Source organism: Erpetoichthys calabaricus, chromosome 1 (assembly GCF_900747795.2).
Source record: "Erpetoichthys calabaricus chromosome 1, fErpCal1.3, whole genome shotgun sequence".
NCBI classification, from domain to species: domain Eukaryota; kingdom Metazoa; phylum Chordata; class Cladistia; order Polypteriformes; family Polypteridae; genus Erpetoichthys; species Erpetoichthys calabaricus.
This window is the reverse complement of record NC_041394.2, coordinates 308,105,546-308,125,594: the sequence shown is the minus strand read 5'-3', so window position 1 is coordinate 308,125,594 and position 20,049 is coordinate 308,105,546. Positions and strand designations below refer to the sequence as shown.

At 35.7% G+C, this 20,049-nt stretch overlaps 1 protein-coding gene across 1 annotated transcript in view; it reads left to right on the top strand.

Moving 5' to 3' along the window:
• The window catches only part of LOC114663509 (centrosomal protein of 290 kDa), a 152,615-nt gene that overhangs the window by 91,840 nt on the left and 40,726 nt on the right, over positions 1-20,049 (top strand). The window contains exons 39-44 of the mRNA XM_051931495.1: positions 1,290-1,427; positions 3,370-3,591; positions 4,051-4,182; positions 8,785-8,930; positions 9,090-9,245; positions 9,618-9,741. Of these exons, the coding sequence (XP_051787455.1) occupies positions 1,290-1,427; positions 3,370-3,591; positions 4,051-4,182; positions 8,785-8,930; positions 9,090-9,245; positions 9,618-9,741 (918 nt within the window). The remainder of the gene's footprint in view (positions 1-1,289; positions 1,428-3,369; positions 3,592-4,050; positions 4,183-8,784; positions 8,931-9,089; positions 9,246-9,617; positions 9,742-20,049) is intronic.

The window sequence follows — 20,049 nt, the reverse complement described above, 5'->3', positions numbered from 1 at the left end:
CATTTGACAAGCAAATTAACAGTGTTATAAAAGGTTTCTTGCAGCTTAAGTTACTTTTGTTTAAAGACTTAGAGATAGTAGTTCATGTATTAATTTCTTCTTGTCTTGATTATGTCAATTCTCTTTATTTGGCATTAGTCAATCTTCATTATCCTGTTGACAGCTGGTCCAAAATGTAGCATCTCTTCTCCTGACCGATACAAACAAGATAGAACACAGAACACACTTCTGCAGTTACTGGCCTCTCTTTATTGACTGAGAGTAAAACACAGAATACAGTGAAAAGTTTTGTCTTTAAATGTGTTTTATAAATAAAATATTAATTGAATGATTGATTGATTGATTTTTGCGGGCCAGTCAAATTGCAAGAATGGTTTGAAATGTTCTTCATGCCAGTTGTCCTCCTAGAAGACTTTGGTAGCCCTTCTGTGTTCATTCTGGAGATAAAGCATAAAAAGTAACACATGGTTATCTAGAAGCCCAGTGTAGCCCTTCTGCATCACTTGTGTTTTCACCTTAATTAAAGTGCCCATTTTCTCATAACTGAAACAACCCCAGTACGTGCTTGAACAGTACCTTGCACATTGTCGTCATGGAAGGCTTCATGCAGTTTATGATGTACACGACACCTCACATCATTCAAGTACAAGCAAAAACACAACTCATCTGACCAGATAACACAATGTTTCTGGCTTTGCGCCCACTGTAACTATGCAGCTATGTAAATACAGTACCTGTTAGCAAATGCCTCTTCCGCAGTACTCTGATATCCATGGCATGTAGTTCCATTCTAAGTGTTCGTTCAGACATGGCTTGTTGTAGCCTTGAATTGACTGTCTACAGCAATTCTTGCCTAGTGGCAAAGCAGTTTGCTGACACAATGCATGACATAACCACAGTTCTGGTGACAATTAGCAGTTGACTGTAATGTATGCCACTGCTGAAACACCTTTTGGACTGCATGCTCTGCCACACAGACAGACTCTTACTACTTGTTTTTCACTATGCAATTTGGTGTGGCCAAACACAACAACCCCTTTTTGCCAACCATTCATGTCTATTGAGCTCTTTATTACTCAACGAACCCTTTAGCACATGTCACAGCTGTTTGTAGGACGGTATTCATACTGGGGTGCTTTCTCTTGGTGTCTGAAGTATATATCATTTATTACGTAGACAGTGACTAATTTTTTTTTTTATCTGATGAGCATATTATACTATATTACTTCATTATAAAACAACATTAAATTTCAGTTATTCTAATATGTGCTTTATTTACTTTTTGAAAGGCTCTGAGTAAGGCATTACTGGAACTGAGATCAGAAATGACTGCTCATGCAGAACAGCAGATAATAACAAATGCTGCTCAAAAAGAAGAAAATCTTAATATTCAACAGCTTGTTGATAAGCACACAAAGGACATGAAGGTGAGAAATGAAAATTGGTTACTGATGGGGAAATATACTAGAAATATACTGGGTTACTGGGCTAAAGCAATAAGCACTTGTTTAAGTTTGTGGAAAAGGATAATCTTTAATCAACAATCAGTGTATGTGGTTGGACATGAGTAAAGTCACCTTAGTGGTTGATAGCTGTAATGAAACAACTTGTTTTTTAATGACATCTGCAGTAAAACGGTAAGAAAACAGCTGAAATCTTAACCGGAATACTTCAAATAAATGAAAGCCTGATCACAATAAATTTTGAAGCAGATAAGATATCATGTTTTCCATCAAGGTTGCTTAGTTAGCTTAATAGCTAAACTGTACATCTGAAGTAATAAATGGAAATTCTTTTTAAAGTCTATAACTGTTTGATGACAATGCCCGTAGACGTAGTCTGCTAAAAGGTTAATTGATTCACCATCTGGGATTAGCATGTGTAAGGTAAAGAATGGGATGACAAAGATCTTTTGAAACATACTTGATATAATTTATAATATAATTATAATGAGAACTGGATGATTGAAAGTAGCTTCTCTGGCAGAAGAAGGTTTCATGCTTGTGTGATATAGAAGAACATCGCCCAGGTTGGTCTCAGTAGTAAAGTGTTGACCTTGATTTAGGGATATTGTCAACAGATGGAACAAACACTCTGAGTAACCTCTAAACCTTTTACATAATGAACTTCTTAGAGGAGGCAGTACTAGACATATTTGGTAGGACTGAGTATATTCATTAGCTGATTTCACTGCACTATAGTGCAGTTCCATAGTAGATAGGCTACTAGGGTGGATGAGATCTGACTGAGAAATGCTTTAAAGCCCTGGATATAATGAGGGTGTCTTTGCTAACAAACCTCTTCAGTGTTGTGTTGAAGATGGAGACAGTGTCCAAAAGTGATAGACTGGTGATGCTTTTATATAGTCCTTAGCCCTCCATCTTTTATTGTTATGGGAAAGCCAGGATACTGGAGTATAAACTCTAGATATTATAAACGAGTGTCACGGTCAATGTGGATTTTTTTCCTGGCCATGGAAAAGTGGATCAACCCTTTCTATCTCAACATATTTTAGAGGCCACTTGGGATTGGTTATCCTGTCTACATGTGCTTCATGGACTTGAAAAGGCCTGTTAGGTATGCTGTGGAAGGTGTTTCAAGTGTATGGCGTTCCAAGGATTTTATGGCCGCTATCCTTTATTTGTGTAATGTGAGATGTAAGTTTTCATGGATAAAAGCATCAGAAATGATCCTTAGTAATGTAATAATAGTAGTTAGTAATATACAATAGTAGTAGTAACAATAATAATAATTAGGACAAGTTTGTTTATTGCGAGAATAGTGTTGCACCAGGGTTGTTGTTTTTTTGCTGAAAATCATTGAACATTTTTAATTTTTTGTTCAGTTTTTGGAAAATGTATTTTTCACTTACATAATGCTGGATTCAACAAGATGAAAAATGTCTCGTATGATTTGCCTTAACTTCAGCCTTTGCATTAAGAAAAACCAAAATCCTTAGGTTGATGGATTTGTAGGCTTTTAATATACATTGTACATGCATTGTAAGTTAGCAAGTTATCAATTCTGATGTTATGTTAAAGAATAAAAAATATAAATGCTGCAGTAATTTAAAATAGTTAATTTAAAAATTTATTATTTTAGTCATGTAAAGACTATGTTTAAGCAATGGTCAATGTAATTTCTTTGCTGTTGAGTAATATTGCTCTAAACAACTTAAGGACAGAACCTTTATTTAATGCTAACTTTAGAAATAAAAAAGAGAAATTGAAACATTAAACATTTAATACAAATACCAGTAATGATAACAATAATAAATGTATGTAATTTTTAAAATTTTCTTTCTTTACCTTCTCATTCACGTTTAAGAATTTATTTTGATGTTCTTTTTTCCTGCTTTTCTTTTGATAGTTGCGCCTTGACGAACTTACAGAGCAATTACTAACTACAAAAGAGAATTTGAAAGCACTTAAAAACAAGGAAGGGTCCTTAAAAGGTGAGATTGATGATTTAAACTTGGAACTCCAGAAAAATCAAAAGGCTTTATCTAAAGTGCAAACAGAGAGAGATGAACTTGTCCAAGAAAATGAAGAGTTAAAGAAGAAAATCAAAAGACTTTCCTACAGTATGCAGGTAAGGTATTCAGACGAAGTTAATTTAAGCTGCATTTAAAAATTTCATAGATAATAATAAATGAGTGCAAATATTTTAATTTCTCTTTAGTTTAAAAGTATAAAATACAAAGTGTTATTCTGTTCTCAAGTTTGCTTATGCTCCTTTTCTTGAAAAATTATGCTTTTTTCTTTTCATCTGTTACTTATCCCATGTTGTTTGTAGTGATGGCTGAGAAAAACTTACAATATTTGTTTTGGCTAAAATATTTTTAAATAAACAAATTCACTCATGCATAATGGAGAAGCATATTTAAATGGGATTGAGTTATAATTAGATATATACATATAATTGAAGGTTCTGTCTGATAAAGTATCTCGGTAGTGCATTTGTTGACACCTGGAATCAAACTTCACCTTTAAAATCATGCAACACTGACACACATCTGTTCGTTTTTTTTTTTTTTTGGATGTTTTTTAGGCTAGATCTGATGGAGAAAGAAAACTGCCTGCTTTAGAGGAATTGCAAAAGAAAATAAAAAGGTTAGAAGCTGAACTGGCAAATAAAGTTTCATCAGAAAATATGGATAAAAAGGCAATAAAAGATGATAAAGTAAGTCTATGCTTGTTATTATTTCATTGTTTGATTTTGTAAAGAAAATTACAAACTGTAACATTGAATTTTTATGATGCAGTATGCAGCTTATATATAAAATTAGGTTTAAATTTTGTTTCAGTATTTTGAAATATTAAAACACTAATTTGAAAAGCTATGAAATAATGATATACTGTTTAGAAATAAAAATAATAAATCACAAGGAAAAATTAGTATTACTTTTTGTGTATTCTACATTTTTTGATAAATAAACAACTCAATTTATTTTCACGTAACAAGCCCACAAAGCTGGAAAGCACATGGAAGAACAGATTTTTTTGGGCCTTTGTGGTGGACTGCAGGATACAATATAAAGTATGCTGTCATGACTGAAAGGTTGAATGTTATGAATATCATATATTAAGAGAGCCTATTCATCTGCCTGTAAATGACACTTCTATCCTGAACACATGCTGATGTACTTTGAGCTCACATTCATAGTTTACCTACTGTGAATGGATGATTACATACTCCGGATACAGTAGCAGAGCAAACATAACATTTGTAATCAAGTAAATAAAGTGTTCTATAGATAGGTGAAATAGAATAAATTTTAATATTCCTCCAGTATCAGTAGTGGCCATGATTCATTACAGACTTATCAGTATGATCCAAAAATAAAATAAATAAGATTAATATCTCTCCTGATAAAAGAAACAACCAAAGAGCTCCAGCTAGAAAGTGAGAATTAAGTGGATGGAAACTTGGGAAAAGAGAGGATAAATGAGCGAAATGTCTGTTGCAATCAAATTATAGGCAAAACATGATTGTGAAGAGGAAATCTACAAGTAGTGTTCAATTGGGGGATGCAACTGTTGTGCCAATAGTTTATTAATTGTTGTGCCAATAGTTTATTACTAGGGATGGCTGTTGTGGAAAGATGCAAGGTAGTGTCATGATTTATTGCATGGTAGGTACTGTATTAATAGTTTGAATTGATGAGAATGACTTTCCACAAATGTATGTAATTGCAGACATTGAAGCCATTCTCAGAGCAAAATTTCTTAACTGGAGGGTGCTAATTAGAATTAGAAAACCTTTTATCATCATTGCACAAATGTGCAACCAATGTTTAGTGTGTCTCCTTAATAGTACATACAATATAATAAAAGCAGAATCTTCAACATATGCTCTGCATTTTAAACTACACACGTACATTAATATAAACCAATAAAACATTGAGTGCCCCTGTATGCATACATATATACAGAGTGGAAAAATATATATTGTTTTGGAGGTGTTCAGTGCTAAGTTTTTAAAGAAGCACCATTTAGGCAATTTGCTGACCTCATACCTATAGGCAAACTCATCACCATTATGTATCAGTCCTACCACAGTGGTGTCATCTGCAAACTTAATGATTGTATTTGTGCTATATATTGGTGTGTAATTGTGAGTATATAAAGAAGAGGACTCAGAACGCAGCCCTGTGGAGCTCCAAAGCAGAGTGTCAGGGTTGGGGAATGGTGGGTCCCCAGCCTAACCGTCTGTGGTTGGTTTGTTAAGAAGTCCTTGATCCATCTACATGTATACTGATTGGTACCCCACTTTGAGCAATTTGGTTCACCTCCTGCTAGGGATGATCCTGTTAAAGGCAGAACTGAAGTCCATAAATAACATCCTCATGTATGCCCAATGATGTTCCAAGTGAGTCAGCGCAGTGTGGAGAACTGCATTAATGGCATCTTCTATTGACCTGTTGGCTCTGTAGGTGAATTGGTGTTGGTCCAGAGTGGGGGGAAGTGAAGATTGAATGTGCCTCAGAACTAGCTTCACAGAGGATTTCTTTATAGTGGGGATGAGAACTACAGGTCTGCAATAATTAAACCTGCTGGTTACTGTCTTCTTTGGAATAGGTACAATGATGACAGACTTCAGGCATTTGGGGACAATGCATTGTGACAGAGATAGATTAAAGATGTTACTGAACACCTCTGCCAGATGATCTGCACAATCTCTGTGTGCCCTCCCTGGAATTCCATCTGGCCCAGTGGCTTTCCTTGGGTTGACACTGCGGAGTGCTCTTCTAACATCATTCATGCTAACAGTGAATGCCATACTGTTAGTAGCTGATGATGGTTCCGTCCTGATCTCTGCCTCAATCACCTTATTCACCTCAAAATGAGAAAAAAAGTGGTTGAGTTCCACTGCTAGTGAGTTGCTGTTGCTGATGGTTTACTTTCTGCTGCCTTTATAGATTGTAAAGTGCAGGATATCTTGCCATATGCGTGGGGAGTCTCCCATTATTGAAATGACCTTCAACCTTCTGCCTGTAATCTGCTTTTGCATTTTTGATGGCTCTCCAACACTATTGCACTCTTTTAGAAGTAACTTAACATCTGTGATCATCTATGGCTTACTGTTCGGGAAACATCAAATGTCCTTGCCAACAGTGATGCTATCTACACAGTTCTGTATGTAAAACAGGACAGTGGATGTGTACTCCTCTATGCCTTGTTGGGCAAATAGCTCCTAGTGTGTGCTCCCTAAGGATAAATGGTCGGACTGGCCTAAGTGGGAGAGGGTGGAGACCCTGTATCCTGTCCTGATGTTACTGTAAACATTGTCCAATGTGTTTTGGAATCTCACAGGGCAAGTCACATGTTGGTAAAATTTAGGGAGGACTGTTTTCAAGTTTGCTTGGTTGAAGTCACCAGCTATAATAAAAATCCCATCATGAGTGGTCTTAAGAATGTCACTCCAGTCGCTAAGCATGAAAAAAACAATTGATCTTTGGTTCTGTGTTTTATTTTGTTTCTTCAGTAGCATGATCTGCCTGAAGAGAGTTGTTGAAAAGTTAGAAATTTGACTCCATTCCCCAAAATTCCTGAAATCTGTTTTTACAACTTTCAATAAGGATGTGTATTTCGGGGACTAACAGATCAAACTTTAAAATATGGCCATTTTTTTATCTCCTAGAATAGCTCCCCGTAGCTCTTAAAATTAGTCAAGTCATTCTTGGTTAGAAGAGTCTTTAGCAAGTTGATTTTTTTTTCCTGAATTCTGAAACTTTAATATACATTTGGCTTACATTTGGGTCTGTTGCACACAGCCTTCAATTCTGAGAATTTAAAAACTGACTGGTGTCAGTCATAAATCAAGCCATGGAAATTAGATGCCTAATCTCAGTTGAGACTTTCAAGTAATGTAGGTTTAATTTCTGGTAAGTACAGATGAATTTCTTCTATGTACAAAATCTTTGCAGACACCTGATATTTTTTTGCAGAAGTAAATCCTAATGTGCATCATCCAAGTCTTCAAGGAAACCTTTATACATTCTATGTGTAAGGTATGGTATCCACCTGTAATCAAAGTGTCAATCTTAGTCACTATGTCCATGATTTTGATCATTTATAGTGATGCACCGCACAGGGTTACTTGAAGCATGACTGCTGTTAGATGAAGTTTTTAAAATTCAATAGTGTTTATTTTAATGACCTGTAATATGAATATTGGCTTTAAATTCTCAATTAATTACATGAAAATAAAGATCTTAGCCTTTCTGCCCTCCTACAGAGTACATAACTAGTGAAAGTCTAAAGGCCATGTCACATCAGACAGCTTTTCCAATGATTTTCCAATGAAAATCCAGTGATTTTAATATATGGCCTTCATTTACATAATCTAATCTAGTTGGAAGTATCCGTCTGTACTATCCTGTGAAGCGTAATGTGACCTGCTTAGCAACTCTCTCTAACTAGTCCACAAACAGGCTGGATCTTGTCTTTACTCGTAGGGATGTGTTCTGTATGCATGAGGGCTCACAACCAATGGAATATACACCTGAAAGTACAATTTATTTAATGTAGAGACAAGGAATAAAGTACTCCCGTCACAAACCAAAGATAAGATTGTCTGTCTGATGTCTCATGTTTACGTATCACGAAAAAAAGAAAAAAGGGCAAAGATTGCTAAATGTGACATGGTCCAGCAACAACATAATCAATCACAGTCTGCAAGTGTGACTTACCCAGTGACTAGAAGTTGCATAATGTGACATCAGCTTAAGCCAAAGAAACTTTTTTTTTGTTCTTTAGGGCTACATCTGTTCATTACAGTGGCCACAATGTCATTATGCAACATGTAATTATGTACAATGTGATTTTATAATACAAATTTAATTTTTTTGTTTTTACATTTGAAGTTCACACTTTTAATCATTTGCTGAATTACATTCAGTCATTTTTGATTCCTGCAAAACCAGAGTAAGAAGATTTTCTGGTCCAATGTCTGTATTTAACACTTAGAGAAGAAAGTGACAAATTAACCACAGTTTATGTAATATATCAACAACAGAAAATGCATTTGTAATAGAATTTGAATGCGAGTCCATTTGATATATGTTTTGGCACATTGTAATATGTTAATTCCAACTACAGTAAAACACAAGGGGAATTGTTCTGGTCATTGTGCTATTTTAAGTGTAAACGATGTCTCTATTTCAGTATAGGGATTATCCAATTTAAAAATAACAGAAAGGTACTTCATAGTATTTGTATGCTTAAATCATATGTGTACAATCGATCCATTATTGTTAACAGTGAATTTCTATAAATTCAGGCACCAAAAGAGGAACTAATACGATGGGAGGAAGGCAAAAAATGGCAAACCAAAACTGAAACAATGCGAAACAAACTAAAAGAAAAAGAAAAGGAGGTTGAATCTCTAACAAAACAGCTTGCTACTATGAAAGACCTATATTCAAGGTAAAACTAATTAAATGAACAGCAAATATATTTTCCATTGAGGTGTATTTTCTTAGTTGAAATATTTTTCAGACAAATTATTTATTCTTGTTTCACCAAATGTATCATTACAAAATGTTAAATATTGTACATTTAAGTCTTTATGTGTTGTACTTTTAGGCTTGACCAAGAAAAAGCATCTTTGCAAAGAAAAGTTAAATCACAGGTTGTGACTGTAGATCAGGTAGTGGGTGTTCAGACTCGGGAGCATGAAAAAGAAGTAGAGGACCTGAAAAGAAGAAATGTAGAATTGGAAAATGAAATAAGTAATATAAGGTAAAAAGCAGTATAATTTCTTGCAATCATATTTTAAGCTTATTTCAAAGATTTACTTTTTATTTTTCTTTAGCAGATTTACAGTGCAAAGACAAAAAAGTGTCTTAATTGTCCCACTTATTCATATTTATGCATGACATAGTTTTGATAGAATTAAAATCTTGTTACTTTTTATTGTAATGCATTTACTGCACATGGAAAATGTAAAAAAAAAAAAATCTAAATATTGTATTTTTGTATTATCACTTTTTATAAAAACTAATTTTTCTGTGACGTTGTCGTGTCAGCCAGATCATTGTTTAGCACATTTAAGTGATACAAGGAACTTGCTTTTTCCTAATCCATGTATTCTTTCCCTTCTTTGTCTTACAGACAAAAACAAGCTTTGCCTAGGGACACTGCAGTTGAGCATTTAAGTACTAAAAATCGTTTCTTAGAAGAAAAAGTCCATGCTTTAGAAAGACAACTTTCAAAAGAAACTAACTCAAGGCTTCCTGTAAGTATTTTTCTTTTAAGTGTGCATTGAATGCTATTTTTCTTTTGACAAATTTGATGAGCTGTTGAGAAAAGAACATCAAAAGCCAATTTTTTAATACATTTTCTTGGAATATAAGCACTTATTCACGTAACCATTTTTGTTTTTGTTGCAATCAATCAATATCACAAGAAGTCTGTATATACCATTCCTCATTTTGAAGATGTAATTAAATTAGAGATCAAGTGAGATGTCAGGAATATCTGATCCTCTACTCAAATACAGGTGCAACGTAATAAATTAGAATATCATCAAAAAGCTAATTTATTTCAGTAATTAAATTCAAAAAGTGAAACTCGTATATAGATTCATTACACACTGAGTATTATATTTCAAGTGTTTGTTTCTTTTCATTTGCTGATTATGGCTTACAGGTAATGAAAACTCAAAATTCAGTATCAAAACATTAGAATATTGGATAAGACCAATAAAAAAAAGATTTTTAATACAGAAATGTTGGCCTACTGAAAAGTGTGTCCATGTACGCTTTTAATACTTGGTCGGGGCTCCTTTTGCATGAATTACTACATCAATGCAGCGTGGCATGGTGGCAATTATCCTTTGACACTGCTGAGGTGTTATGGAAGCCCAGGATGTTTTGATAGCAGCCTTCAGCTCATCTGCATTGTTGGGTCTGGTGTCTCTCTCATCCTCTTTCATTTGAGTTTGCTGGCCAGTCAAGCACAGTGATACCATGGTCATTAAACCAGGTATTGGTACTTTTGGCAGATTGTCAGCAGAGCATGAAGTGCGCTAAAATTTCCTGGTAGACAGCTGCACTGACTTTGAACTTGATGAAATGCAGTGGACCAACACCAGCAGATGACATGGCTCCCCAAATCATCACTGACTGTGGAAACTTCACACTGGACCTCAAGCAACTTGGATTCTGTGCCTCTCCACTCTTCCTCCAGACTCTGGGACCTTGATTTCCAAATAAAATTTACTTTTATCTGAAAAGAGGACTTTGGACCACTGAGCAACAGCCAAGTCCATTTTCTCCTTAGCCCAGGTAAGATGCTTCTGATGTTGTCTCTGGTTCACGAGTGGCCCATGTTCTGGATATGTCTGTGTGTGGTGGTTCTTGAAGCACTGACTCCAGCCGCAGTCTACTCCTTATGAATCTCCCCCAAATTCTTCAGTGGGCTGTGCTTCACAATCCTCTTAAGGCTGCGGTTATCCCTGTTGCTTGTGCAACTTTTTCTGCCACAGTTTTTCCTTCCACTCAACTTTCCATTATTATGCTTGGATACAGCATTCTGTGAACAGACAGCTTATTTAGCAATGATCTTTTGTGGCTTGTGTCAGTGACTGTCTTCTGGACATGTGTTAAGTCAGTAGTCTTCCCCATGATTGTGTGGCCTACTGAAGCAGACTGAGAGACCATTTAAAGGCGCAGGACACTTTTCCAGGTGTTTTGGGTTAATTAGCTGAGTGGAGTGTGACACCATGAGTCTACAGTATTTAACTTTTTCACAATATTTTAATTTTTTGAGATACTGGGTTTTCATTAGCTATATGCCATAATCAGCAAAATGAAAAGAGAAAAGCCCTTGAAGTATATCACTTTGTGTATAATGAATCTACAGTCATATGAAAAAGTTTGGAAACCCCTCTCAGCCTGCATAATAATTTACTCTACTTTAAACAAAAAAGATAACGGTGGTATGTCTTTCATTTCCTAGGAATATCTGAGTACTGGGGTGTTTTCCGAACAAAGATTTTTAGTGAAGCAGTATTTAGTTGTATGAAATTAAATCAAATGTGAAAAACTGGCAGTGCAGAAATTTGGGTACCCTTGTAATTAGGCTGATGTGAATGCATGTAACTGCTCAATGCTGATCACTTGCAACACCAAATTGGTTGGATTAGCTCGTTAAGCCTTGAACTTCTTATAGACAGCTGTGTTCAATCATGAGAAAAGGTATTTAAGGTGGTCAATTGCAAGTTGTGCTTCCCTTTGACTCTACTCTGAAGAGTGACAGCATGGGATTCTCAAAGCAACTCTCCAAAGATCTGAAAACAAAGATTGTTCAGTATCATGGTTTAGGGGAAAGCTACAAAAAGTATCTCAGAGGTTTAAACTGTCAGTTTCAACTGTAAGGAATGTAATCAGGAAATGGAAGGCCACAGGCACAGTTGCTGTTAAACCCAGGTCTGGCAGGCCAAGAAAAATATAGGAGCGGCATATGTGCAGGATTGTGAGAATGGTTACAGACAACCCACAGATCACCTCCAAAGACCTGCGAGAACATCTTGCTGCAAATGGTGTATCTGTACATTGTTGTACAGTTCAGCGCAATTTGCACAAAGAACATCTGTGTGGCATGGTGATGAGAAAGAAGCCCTTTCTGTACTCGCGCCACAAACACAGTCGCTTATTGTATGCAAATGCCATTTAGACAAGCCAGATTAATTCTGGAACAAAGTGCTTTGGACTGATGAGACAAAAATTAATTTATTTGGTCATAACAAAAAGTGCTCTGCATGGCGGAAGAAGAACACCGTATTCCAAGAAAAACAGCTGCTACCTACTGTCAAATTTGGTGGAGGTTCCATCATGCTATGGGGCTGTGTGGCTAGTTCAGGGACTGGTGCCCTTGTTAAAGTTGAGGGTCGGATGAATTCAAGCCAATATCAACAAATTCTTCAGGATAATGTTCAAGCATCAATCACAAAGTCGAAGTTACACAGGGGTTGGATATTCCAAGAAGACAATGACCCAAAACACAGTTTGAAATCTATAAAGGCATTCATGCAGAGGGAGAAGTACAATGTTCTGGAATAGCCGTCACAGTCCTCTGACTTGAATATCATCGAAAATCTATAGGATGATTTGAAGCAGGCTGTCTATGCTCAGCAGCCATCAAATTTAACTGAAGTGGAGAGATTTTGTATGGAAGAATGGTCAAAAATACTTCCATCCAGAATCCAGACACTCATCAAAAGCTATAGGAGGCGTCTAGAGGCTGTTATACAGCTGACCCTCGTTTATCGTGGTTAATCAGTTCCAGACTCTACCGCGATAAATTAATTTCCTGCGAAGTAGGATTCTTTATTTATAAATTGAATATTTTCACAGAGCATAGAATATCTGTTTTCGACCTTCTAAATACGTTTTTTAACATTAGAGCCCTCTAGACATGAAATAACACCCTTGTAGAGACAGGGACTTTTAAACACTGCAAACAAACATTTGTCTCTTTTTCAAAAGTTTAATCTGTGCTCCATGACAAGATAGGTGACAGTTCTGTCTCACAATTAAAAGAATGCTAACATATCTTCCTCTTCAAAGGAGTGTGCGTCAGGAGCAGAGAATGTCGGAGAGAGAGAGAGAAAAGCAAATAATCAAAAATCAATAGGTGCTGTTTGGCTTTTAAGTATGCGAAGCACCGCCTGACAAAGTAGCCGTAAGGAAGGGAGCAATGTGAAGGTAGTCTTTCAGCATTTTTTGGGGAGCGTCTGTATCCTCTAGCCCACTGTGTGAACAGCCCCTCTGCTCACACCCTCTCTGTCAGGAGCAGAGAATGTCAGAGAGACAGAGAAAAGCAAACAATCAAAAATCAATATGTGCTATTCGGGCTTTTAAGTATGCGAAGCATCGAGCGGGAAGTATATCATATATTATTGAGGAGTTTCATTTAATACATAATATGCGCTCTGGTTGGGTAGCTTCTCAGCCATCCGCCAATAGTGTCCCTTGTATGAAATCAACTGGGCAAACCAACTGAGGAAGCATGTACCATAAATTAAAAGACCCATTGTCCGCAGAAATCCGCGAACTAGCGAAAAATCCGTGATATATATTTAGATATGCTTACATATAAATCTGCGATAGAGTGAAGCCGCGAAAGTCGAAGCACGATATAGTGAGGGATCACTGTATTTGCAAAAGGAGGCTCAAATAAGTATTGATGTAATATCTCTGTTGGGGTGCCCAAATTTATGCACCCGTCTAATTTTGTTATGATGCATATTGCATATTTTCTGTTAATTCAATAAACTTAATGTCACTGCTGAAATACTGCTGTTTCCATAAGGCATGTCAAATATTAAAAGGAAGTTGCTACTTTGAAAACTCAGCCAATGATAAACAAAAATCCAAAGAATTAAGAGGGGTTCCCAAAGTTTTTCATATGACTGAATGTATATAATATATGACTTTCATTTTTTGAATTGAATTACTGAAATAAATTAACTTTTCAATTATGTTGTACTTTTTTGAGTTGCACCTGTAGAGTTAGAGAAGGGTGGGGGAGCAGGAAGACGCAATGTCTTTGCAAATATTCAGGGCTGGAGGGCAGCATATAATCTCAAGTCAGAGGAAATAGGACCATCTTTTCCTTTTATATCTGTGGTTTAAAAGGACAGGTGAAAAAGCAGTTTTTATCTTCCATCCTGTTAGTAGGCACCATATTGTTCCTCAAAAACAGGAATGAGACCATGTTGCCAATTTAAGCTAACTTCCCATAAACTTAATGATATACTTGGATTTGAAGGCCTGCATAGTTCATAACTGTATATCATGAAGTATTACAAGATACACTTGAGGCCAGTGGGAAGAGTTTTCTAGCTTGCTATCCCTGTAGCCAAACATGGCACCATTTAACTGAAGATGTGGACTAGTAGTTGTCTTAAGTGGCAGGGTAGATTTAGTCAGCAGTCGGGAGGAGAGTTGAGACAAAATATAACTTTGGGGAGGGAGAGGCCAAAGTCAAAAGAATTGATAGGCGAGAAAAGGAAGTGTGTTATAGTACTTCATAGTGGAAGTAGATGAACCATTCTACTTTACAGATGGGGTTTCAAAAACCTTTACAGGAAAACCAAGAATGACAGCAGTGTTTATTTTGCCCAAATGTATTATTTTAGACTCTGTGTACAACATGTTTTATAATGGCATTATTCCAGGTATGGGGAGGTGCTACAAGGATAGGCTATGAGGTTATAAATGTAACCCAAAAATGCAGAAATCTTCTGCAGCAATAATATATTTTATAGCTACTGTATGTGTGGTGCTTTAAAAGTTGTCAGTTGAAGGCAAAAAGGAAAAACATAAAACTAATGTTTTTTTTTTTGTAACCTGCATTATAAATAGTCACTTCACAAAACTCACTGGCTCACTATAATGTTGAACTAGAAAGAAAGTTAGATTAAAAAATTGAATGGATGGCTAAATGGACAGTACTAGTAGTTAAATATTTGAGGGAATGCTAGCGAGGTAATGTCAATTGTTTTCCATATATTAAAACAAGTGTAAATAAAGCAATTAAAAATTTAGATTTATTTTCTAAATAACCCTTTGACAATGTCTTTGTACAGAAATGAATGAAGGTTCTGTTTATTACTCATTTATGTTTAAAAGTCTTGAGTAAATTAGTTAAAAAAAAAAAAAAGCTACAACTGTACAAATGTTAAAGAATTGTTAAAAATACAGTATAATAAGAAACGGCGATTAAAAACAAAATACAGACTTCTCCGAATTACGAACAACCAATTTAGCTGAATTTGGGTGAAAGGAAGAAAGTCATTTACTTCCCTGTTTCATCCTGCAAACACGTTAAACTGAACTTTTACAGATTCTGGGCAGATTCTCAAGCACAAATTGCTAGAGCTAACACTCATTTCTTTTGGAGGTCATTCCAAGTACATCTCACTGCATCTTCCACAGAAGAACAAGACTGGGTTTTGGTTTATTGCTGGATGTTGGTGAGGCTTCATCTGTTTCAGGCATTCTTATAGTGGATGATGTATTCATACACTATGGATCAGTCAGCTTGTCAGCAATGTTACTCATGTGTCAGCTCACATTATCTCAAGAGTCATTACTCCAAAAAGATTGTAAAATAATTTTAAAAGACAGAGAAAAATCAAAAAACTATTCCTTTGAATATGAAACTTGCATTAATGCATTCTAAGTATATAAAAGACTCCATTACCAGCAAAAAAATCAGTTTTCTGTAAACCAATGAGACAATGTGCAGAGAGAAATAAAAGATACACTTTCACTTTTTATTCTGTATAATAGTTTGAAAAGTTGTGAAGTTTAAATCTGGATGCCATTTTTCCAGCACTGATGTTAGTTTGTAATATGTTAAGGGAGGCTGAAAGTTTTCTGATTTGTGGACTTGAGTGATGATGATGGGCACTACAAACATTTCTGAAATCTGAACTGTAAAGCAGCTTTTCATACTGTTATTGTTGAATATATAGGAAGGATATACTGTGCAGATTTCAGAAGAGAGCATGAAATCATGGATCAACACAGTTTTTCAAGGTGCACGTTGTTTGAGTGTGTGGAGGTTGTATGTCTTTATTATAAAGGTTACTGCATGATTTCTCAGACATAAAGCACATTTTTCCAGTTTCTTATTCTCTCCACTTAAAATTCATTTTGGTGCAGTTTTACAGTTATTGATTAAAAAAATAAATACATAAAAAGACAAAATAGGTGTCTATCTGTGAAGCGTATTGTGAACAGTAATTGCTTTTTTTTTTTTTTCTTTGACTTGACTACTGGCTTTAAATCGTTTATAGTCTAGAAATACCATTGTCCCATACAGAAGCAAGAATCAAAGATTTTTGGCTAAACAGTAAGCATAAGAAAGGTTAATAGAACATGGAAAATTATCAATAAATGAAACAATAAATCTGTTCTTTCTGATTTTACTTCTTTAATTCTCTGTAGTTTTAATATCATAAATTGTTACTATTTTCTGGAAACCTAATCTACTTATTGATCAAAAAGAATTTACTCAGCAATAATTTCCTAAGGAAAGTTTTCTAACACTTTGTGTTGCTGCCAACTGTCTTGCACATCACTTTCTTTCTTTTTCTCTCAAATTCTAACTTACCTCAGCGTATTATGTTTCATAAGCCACTTTTACGTTAACCTCCTTATTGCACATTTTAAAATTGTAAAACAAAAAAAGGTAATGAAACGTGAATTTCGAAAAAACTCACAAAATTCGCAAAAAGTTTATATACACTTGGTTCGTGTGGTTTTTCAGGTGATTCAACAAAGCAATAATTTGCAAAACTGCAATAGAAAAACCTTTCTCGCATTTAGGTCACATGACATAAATTTTCAAATACCTGTGCCAATGTGATGTGGCAAATACAGTAGTATCATGAGGACTACTGAATGGCTCAACACAAATGTCCCTTAATCTGTTGTCAACAGCCACCTGCAGAACAGTAGCTGTCCCGTCTTTTCTGTTAACATAATCCCAATACCCATCACTTGGTGCACGAATAGGGAAATGTGAGCTGTCAGTTGCACCATACACCTGAGGTATTTTGTGTGCCTTGTAATTGCACTGCAAAAAATTCCGTGCCTCTTCCACATCCGCTAAAGTGAAGTATTGCTTCTTTAGTTTGGAGCATACAGTAATCCCTCGCTATATCGCGCTTCGCCTTTCGCGGCTTCACTCTATCGCGGATTTTATATGTAAGCATATTTAAATATATATCGCGGATTTTTTGCTGGTTCGCAGATTTCTGCGGACAATGGGTCTTTTAATTTCTTGTACATGCTTCCTCAGTTGGTTTGCCCAGTTGATTTCATACAAGGGACGCTATTGGCAGATGGCTGAGAAGCTACCCAACTTACTTTTCTCTCTCTCTTTTGCGCTGACTTTCTCTGATCCTGATGTAGAGGGATTGAGCAGGGGGGCTGTTCGCACACCTAGACGATAGGGACGCTAGTCTAAAAATGCTAAAAGATTATCTTCACGTTGCTACCTTCTGTGCAGCTGCTTCCTGAAGCGACATGCTGCACGGTGCTTCGCATACTTAAAAGCTCGAAGGGCACGTATTGATTTTTGACTGTTTGTTTTTCTCTCTCTCTCTCTTTGTCTGCTCCTGACGGAGGGGGTGTGAGCTGCCACCTTCAACAGCTTTGTGCTGCGGTGCTTCGCATACTTAAAAGCCAAACAGCCCTATTGATTTGTTTGCTTTCCTCTCTATCTTTCTGACAGTCTCTGCTCCTGACGCACACTCCTTTGAAGAGGAAGATATGTTTGCATTCTTTTAATTGTGAGACAGAACTGTCATCTCTGTCTTGTCATGGAGCACAGTTTAAACTTTTGAAAAAGAGACAAATGTTTGTTTGCAGTGTTTGAATAACGTTCCTGTCTCTCTACAACCTCCTGTGTTTCTGCTCAAATCTGTGACCCAAGCATGACAATATAAAAATAACCATATAAACATATGGTTTCTACTTCGCGGATTTTCTTATTTCGCGGGTGGCTCTGGAACGCAACCCCCGCGATGGAGGAGGGATTACTGTATAGCCTGACAACAACCTATATACACACCTATGAATGGTGGTTTTGCTCATACCAAAAGTCTCTGCAATAACTCTGTACTCCGTTTCAAAAGAGCGATAGCTACATGCTTCTCAGTTGGGACTGGCTCCCTCATGTATGCTTCAGCAGGGGACACAAAAGGACCTATTACACTGCATAATTCCATGAATGTTGAGCTGCTCATTCTAAAATTTTGTACTCACGGTTTCTCAGTAAAATCACTGTGGACGATTTCAAAGAAATCCCTAATACATGGCCTCTTCATGGGTATAGGTGGAATTTACCTTCCCTTTATCGTATTCACTTGCTGTCGTCACCTCTGATTAAAAACGAACACTGCAAATGTAGACAAAATTGAAAAAACAGAAACAACACCCATTTTATTGGTCGTCAGTTTCAGTTGATAAAACAAGCTTTATTCGCATAAAATCACTCAGAGGAAACACAGACAATTCACATTTGTGTTTTGATGACTTTTCAGAAGTATCACTTCTATTTTACACATATCTGCAATGGAAACACAGATATAGCTATGCTTTGCAAGAGGTTGTTGCAATCACAATCAAGGTAAGTTATGTCCAAATATTTTTTGTACCTGGGATAATTTCTGCCCTTTAAAATCAAACCAGGTCAATTTAGGAAGGGAAAAATAGTAACTGATAGTGTCTAATAATGAAGACTTATAGTTAAATACTAATTTTGAAATTAATTTTTAAAATACTGTAAATTAAGTTTTTGCAGATAACTTTGCAGTGGACAATTGTTTATACAAAATACAGGATCCTTTGGCATCCTTACATCTTAATGTGGATGTTAACATTTCAAAATTATTAAGATTTTTTTGTTACAATTCTTTACTCAGTCCTAGTCATTCAAAATGGTATTATGTTAATGTTTGTTTCAAGTTTCTGTATGTTAATCTTTTTTTTTTTCTTCTTCTCATCTTCTTTCCCTACTCCATATACTCTTCTGTTCAACATCATATCAGGACAAAAATCAATTTATTATAACATCTTCTACTTCTGGCACAGTCAAGTGTGTTAAAAATGATTTAGGAGTTGGGGAAAATTATTACCAGTGCAATGTCGACAACCTACATAAAGATAGTGAAGATATTCTTATCAAAAGTAAAAATACTATTTCTGACATCATTTATAATTCTCCAAAACCTTGTGACTCAAACTTTGAAGATAATAGGCCTGAGGCAGGTGGGAGTCCGAATGAAAATGTAGAAGCTGAGTGTGTGATGTTTACTAGTACCTTATCACAAAATGAAGATCATTTATGCACAAACCAAAATGAATGCTTTAAAACTGAAAATTTTCATTCGGCAGATACAAACAGAAGAGAGGTAAACAATGAAGGTGGTGAGGTTGTTGAGGAAGAAGCAACAAAAGAAATTGGAGACTTGCTTTGCAGTAGCACTGAAATTAGTCCAGAAAACAATGAAAAAGATAATTTTCCTCAAGAAGAAAAGTACATAGCAGAAGAGGAGATAAAAAAATACGAGTTTTGGGTTGAACAGCTCCAAAATATTGTGCATTATTCCTCTGTGGAAGGCAAAACTGAGTGCATTGACAGAACGAATACAGAAGACAATATGAATGAATCAGATCATTTTAACAAGTCAAAAAACACTTTGACAATAAATGAAAGTCATGCTAATGAAGTGTTGCACCAAATTCGGATGGTAATTGTGGAAGTTTGAGGTAGATGTCCCAGTAGTCCTTTCCCTCCCAGAAAGCTAAAGTTTGGGTATAATGTAAATAAAAAAGCATATTGTATACAGTACCAGTTAAAAGTTTTAGTACACCTCAGTTTTTATTCAAATTTAATCAGTTGAAATACAATGAATGACCTAAAATGTTGAAAAGGTAAGCAGTAAACTGCCAGAAGTTTAAATTTAAAGTTTGGGTTAGCAAAAAAAAAGAAACGGAAATTTGAGAATAGTACAAATGGGCCT